The sequence below is a fragment of the Egretta garzetta genome, unplaced genomic scaffold (genome assembly GCF_000687185.1).
Source record: "Egretta garzetta isolate BGI_Z169 unplaced genomic scaffold, ASM68718v1 scaffold598, whole genome shotgun sequence".
In the NCBI taxonomy this organism is placed as follows: Eukaryota; Metazoa; Chordata; class Aves; order Pelecaniformes; family Ardeidae; genus Egretta; species Egretta garzetta.
Genome location: NW_009260621.1, coordinates 3548255 through 3554558, shown reverse-complemented (window position 1 = coordinate 3554558; position 6304 = coordinate 3548255). Strand labels below are relative to the sequence as shown.

Here is a 6304-nt window from a genome sequence, read left to right as displayed (position 1 = left end):
AAGAGCGGTCATGTGCTTCTCCTGGTTTTAGTTGTGATGTGGCCTCTCCAGCCCTCCAAGATGAGCCCTTGTTCCCAGTGCCATGAGCAAGGCTGGCTGGGCCAGTCAGCCTCGCCTTCCTCCAGCAAGTTAGATAGCCCGGGTGCTGTCAGACCTGGGTCCTCCAGCACTGTGTGTGTCTGGGTGCAGCTCAAGGCCAGGGGACAACCCCTTGGGGCAGGGTCAGGCGTCTCCAGGAGAGTCACCCCCATCTGATGGCAGCAGGGCTGAGGGGTGGCTGAGGAGCGGCTGGGCAGCGGCTCAGGTACTTGGCTCAGCCGCCCGGGGCTGGGGTGGCGGTACCCCGGCTGAGGCCACCACCCTATGTCCAGGAAGCCATCCTGCTTTTAGACTTAAGTTAACATTTCTTTTAAAGGTTTGCCTCCTTTGAGCTGTTACTCCCATGGCACAGCCCATCAGCCTCTCTAGCTTCTCCTCTGCTTTGCTCTGCCTTTAAACCAGCTCGGTGCCGGAGAACAGTCTTGGAACAAAGGCAATAGGGTGAGATGGTGCCATCACTGCTGAGCTGCCCAGAATCAGGCACGGCACCATGGGGCCATGCACCCAGCTGAGGGGCACGCTGCTGCCCTGGAGCCACCAGGCTGTGCAAGGCTGTCACTCCTGGGCTCAGGCGGGTGACGCAGAGAAGTCCAAGTGCCCTACGCCTCTGGCAAAACCTTTATTGAATGAAAGTGAAATCTCATCAAAAGTAAATTGAGTTTCCGTGAGAAGTCTGGTTTCCATAAAGCTGTATTGCCTGACACATCTTGTGCTGCCCTGACGTAACTCTCGGAGCCTGCACCTAGCCGGTGGGTCATGAGGAGGGTGCCATGAGCTGCCTGCCACATAAGGTCCACTGTGCCCACCCCGGACCCCTCAGCAGGGGCTTCAGCTCCTCTGCATCCCAAAAGAGCTCCTACCCACCCCTCCAGACAGGCATGGGTGCCAGTGCAGCCCACCCCGACGCAGTACTCACTTCTGGGCCTTGGGTGGCTTTTCTGGCTTCTCCGGGTAGGGGATGATGAAGTCAATGGTTGAATCAGGCTTCTGGAGCAGTGTGCCCAGCTTGGTCTTGATCTCTTTGGCCCTGGGGGGGGATGAGCAGAGGCAGGTCAGGCAGAGGGATGGGGCAGCAGGGATGATCCCTGCCCTGCGCGTGCACGGACCCTGGCACGGCTGCTGGTGAGGTACAAAGCTGTGTAATTAATTACCCACGGACAAATGGACCCTAATGCTGTAAAGGCGCCTGGCTGAGGCATTTCAAGCTGGGCACTCAGAATTAGCGGCAGCTCTTGATCTCGGTCTCTTTGCTTTGTCCCCATCTGTGGCCGGGATAATTGTATCAGCAGAGCTGGCGAGCTGCTCTGAGGATGAATTAGGGGATGTGTGCGCAGCACTCAGTTTCTATAGTGATGTGCCCCGAGGAAATGCTGGCAAGGAGATGGAGGAGCTCCCTTCGGAGAGGGTGCTGTGCAGGGTGCTGTGCCGGGCTGCACGGCACTGCCTGCCCCACGCCGAGCCCCATCCCATGCTGCACCTGCCAGCCCCACATCACTGGTGGCCTCTGGGGCAGGGGGCCCTCCCCAGGTCCCCCTCTGCAGCCAGGGGGAGCGGGAAACTGTCCTCATCATGTCCCCTGAGCTTTTTGAGGTCGCTGCCTCTGCCTCCAGTGATGCACAGTACAGCCTCCCAGCCCAGCGCTCCACTGCCAAGCACCCTTGCGCCACCCAGCCAAAATCCTCCCCCTTCCAGGGGATGCTATTGCTAGCACATAGGTTAGCACCCACCTCTATACTTGCTAAAATGAGGGTTAAATGCTCCTTGGTGTGTGCTCTGTGCCCGCCCCTGACCCAAGCACTCATGGCTGGGGGCTTCCTCCTTTCCAGGCACTTTTATTAGGTTTATATCCTTTTTCTCTTGCTCTTTTGGGGGCTCCTGGCACTGCAGGCCGTGAGCAAGCCACCGCACCTCCTGCTAGTGCTTGCGGTTTCTCTGCTCATGCCTAAGTAATATATAAGCCTTCAGTCTGTGGCGGGAAGGGTCCTGCAAACAGGTAACTCCTAGGTGCTGCTTTCCCTAGGCAGAGCGGGACGAAGGGTTTCAGGAGGTGAAGCAGCCTGACTGGCAAAGGAGTTTCATACTTCATCTTTCATCCATTTGGAGGCTACACAGACAAGAGTGGTCCTGGGGCTTGACAGCAGGGTCAGCTGTCTCCCAAAATGTGCCCTTTTGTGCAATAGGACTTGCAACACGGTCCTGAGCATCCAAAGCCATGGAGGAGGCTCCCCTCTGCTGCAGCTCGGTGGTGGTCGCAAGATCAAGCTGAGCTTTTGCAGAGAAAACTCAGGTGTGCAGTGTAAGACTGAATAAAGGGGTGAAAATGGACTCCCCCCAACCCCATCTGTGCAGGGCAGGGCTCTTCCCTGGCACAGCAACATTTGGTGACTTCCAGGCTTGCTGGCACAGGAGTGGATGAGAGCAAGGGGACACACCATTTCCATGGTGCGGCTGCCGAAGCCGGGCTGCAGCTCCCTGGCTTCAGGGCTCATTGCGCTCCTCTCTGCTGTTTATTTTCACAAGCCCTCTGTGGACAATCGCTGCCTTGCTATGTCTGCTATTTCATTTCCATTCCTTCAATTTTTTCCTCTCCCTGTAAAACTCCCTCTGTGTTTTTGTTTTCCACCCGGCCAGTGCTGGCCAGCACAGGAGCAGGCAGCAGGGCCAGCCGGACTGAGCAGCCCAGCCTGGGTCTGCACAGACCGCCCACAGCGGGTGTACAGCATGGGGCAGAGCAGACCCAGAAATCCAGCTGTTTTCATGGAAAATGTCAGCAGCTACAGGGACAACTTCCATTGCTTGTGCTTCCGAGAAAAGCTTGAATCTTGCCTGGAAAGACCAGGACCTTAGGTGAAGGGTGATGAGATCCCCACGCTCCCTGCACGGAGGTGTCTCTGGGACAGGGATGCTGCCGTGCTCAGCTCGTCCCACTCCTTCTAAATAAATAAAATGCGGATAAATGCTGCAAGCTGGAGCTGGCTCCTGATGCCCAGAGCCTGGGGCTGGCTCTCCTGCAAGCCTCAGTGCCCCTTGGCACCCCGCAGGCTGGCACTGCTGTGCCGGGACACCCACGGCACAGCCCCGACCCACACGGGTGGCACCGCAGCAGCAAGGAGGAGTGGGGGAAGGCAGCAGGAGCTGCAGCCCCATTAGCACCGAGGCAATGGGTGGGTGCAGACGGTGCCCCAGGGAAGCTGGTAAAGCGTGACAGCCTCTCCCCGGCTCTGCTTTCCCAGGCATCTGCACTTGTGGCCACTGCTCCCTCCGGGAAGGGGATGCGTGGGCTTGGGGAGCATTTCTCAAAGAAAGGCTGAGCAGAAATGCCAGCTGCCACCTCATCCCTCTCCCTGCCACCACCCCACACTGGGGAGGGCAGAGCTGGGGATGCTGCTGTGGGAGACAGCCAGTGTTGAGTGCTGTGCACCAGGGCAGGTCCCCTCTGGGTGACTGGACCATGTGTCCACTCATGGGGGTTTAATCTGGTGGGAGCAGGGGGTGAAGAGCAAGGGGGAAGGGGCTCGCCCACCTCTAAAGCACCTGGTGGATGCCAGGGGGTCCCAAACAGGCAGGGGGAAAACAAGGGCTGTGTTGGGAGCAGGGGCGCCGAGAGCCAAATCTAATACATGATGGCCTAAGGAGGTGGGAAAATAAGACCAGGACTCTGTCGCTGTCTGAGCATGACCTGGGGACCTCACTACCCCGGTGCAGGTGGGGCCAACACACGCACGAGATTTGGATGCAATTGATGACCGCTTCACACAGCAGCAAGCACTGTCCTGGATACACTCAGACCTGTTTCAAAGCCCCGCTCTCCAATTCCCACCCTCTGACAGTGATGTAAGGACAACATCTGTGGGGTTCAAAGGGCACTAATGGGCCTTAATGGGCCTTAATGGCCCTGAGCACCCCCAGCTGAGCCCCACACCCCGCCCACAGCCAGGGGCTCCATTTAAGCTCAGCCCTGGGGTCACTTTCCCTTTAGCTGTGCTGTAGGTGGGCTTCTCCCCAGCCTGGTCTCCTGGCTCAATGTCGGGCCTATTTTGCAACCCCACTGCCTGCTGCTCCAAATGGGGCTCCCTGGCTGGCACCAGCCCCGCTCCATCCCATGGGGCTGTTGATGGACCATCAGGAGCTGCCCACCCTGCTGAAGCCCCGCAGGTCCCAGCGTGGGGACAGCAGCAAGAACCTCCCAACCCCAAGGAAGTCCTCAGCTGTGGGACCTTCATGAAGCCTTCATGAAGTAGAGGGAGACCAGAGAGATGAGGAAGCTTGTTGAAAGGAAGCAAGAAAGGACAGCCAGAGGGCTGAGCGCCTGCAGGCTGCTGGGAGGGAAGGGCTATTTAAAGACATCATCCTGGAGTCCTCCAGCAGATGTATTACAAGCTTTCAAGCAAGACTTTGGCAAAGGCTAAACGGCAGGATAAAAAAGGCGGTTATAAACAAAAAGGCACCCATTGAAAACCCCCCAGCTCTGTCTGGGTGAGAAAAAGCAAGAGGACCATAAACTGGAAGGTTAAGTGTGAGAATGTATAGGATCAAGCCAAGAAAAAGTCTGAGAAATAGCTTCCAAGAAGTATTAAAAGAAAATATGGGCTCTGTCAAACAGATCAAGAGCAAGAAGGCTGCTGGGGAGGGCCAGGAGAGACTCCAGCTTTAAAAATAAAACAAAAAAAAAAAGAAGCTTGAAGAAGTTAAAACTATAGCTGAAAGTTAAAGCTGCTGCTGTGCCTGAGGGCAAGGAGGTGCTGGAGGGAATGCCCCTTGAGGGGAAAAAGGCTCCAGGGTGGATCTGGACAGCTGTGGTGGACACATGGACAAATATGGTCTATTGGAGAGGAGTCAAGGCAGCTCTGGCAGTAGGAAGAGATTCCTGCAAACCTATCGGCCCTCTCTGAAGAGGCCAGCGAGCACGTGCCTTGTGGAGAGTCGGGGGGCACCAGCCCCTTGGGTCTGCAGGAGACCTTGGATGGGCTCTCCAGGCCCCAGGCAGCTGCAGGGGGGGAAGGCCATCTCATGGATGACAGCCTGGGGAACAGCATGGGAAATGTAGCACACAATGTGTAGGGGACATGGTGTGGTTTCCTCAGTAGGGACAGTCCTAGGGGAAGGTGGGCTGGGACTGTGCTGTTAAACATATCACACAAGTGGGGAGAAGGGCTGAGCTGCAGATACTGGGCTACCTGGGTGCAGCACCCGGGGGATCAGCTGTGAGGAACTGCAGGATAGTCTCCTGCGACTGGCAATGAAGCGGCTGCTGAAATTCCTCATGGAGTGATGCAAAACAACATGCCCGGGACAAACACAGTCCTAACTCTGTCTATAAAAGGGTGGGCTGTGAGCAAAGCAGCCTTTTGAGAGTGAGGGTTTGAAGGTGTAACAGAAGCTGGTGAAAGCAGCAGTGGAAAAAAAAAAACCTGCTAGTAGTATTAGAAAGTAGTGGAAGAGTGACATTACAAAGATGATAGGAGAGCAGAAATGTGTGGTTCACCCACATCTGGTAGAGTGCTGCCCGCGGTGCAGGAGGATGCAGGAGACCAGGGATGGTGAGCATAGGACCACGAGGATGGGCAAAGACACCTTTCAAGCAAAGGAATTGCCACTGGCCCATGCTCCTGCTCATGCCTGTGATGGGAATTTGCCTTGCTTTCAGGCAAGCAGCATCAGCTTTAGCTGACAGAAGACTTCTCCCAAACTCCCCCCAGGACAGTGAATGCCACCCTCGCTCTCATCTAAAAACCAGCACTAAGACATTTGCAGATGCAAGGAAATCCTCACTGGGTTATTCACGTGTAAAGTCTTTTACCAAGCTTCCCCCTTAGGTGAAGGATCGAGTGCCCTGCTGCTTCACTGAGACCCCAGCCTTGTGCCCTGGCCCCCCTTGCACCTCTGCTTCTCACTGCACCCCATCCAAAGCCTCTCCAGCTCCACAAGAGCAGAGGAGGGGGAAGGTTTTGATCAGCATGGAAATGGCTGGGGGCTGGAGCCTGCCTGGGTTCCTGAGGAGTGGAAGCAGCCTGGGAAGCACCACCATGACCCAGCACAGGTTTTGAGGTGAGCACCAGGGCAGAGGGGGATGAAGATGAGGATGGGTGCCATGAGGGGGGCAGAGTGGGCACTCTGCACAGAGCCAAGCCTCGTGAGAGGGGCCAGGGCTGGCTAATCCACGTGCAAGGGAGGCACAAGGCAGTTAAAGAAGATTTTGAGGCAT

General features: G+C 56.5%; 1 protein-coding gene across 1 annotated transcript in view; it reads right to left on the bottom strand.

The window, feature by feature from the left end:
• The window catches only part of RGS5 (regulator of G protein signaling 5), a 14972-nt gene that overhangs the window by 2624 nt on the left and 6044 nt on the right, over positions 1–6304 (bottom strand). Inside the window, 1 exon segment of the mRNA XM_009645385.1 lies at positions 1016–1126. Coding sequence (XP_009643680.1) covers positions 1016–1126 — 111 coding nt within the window.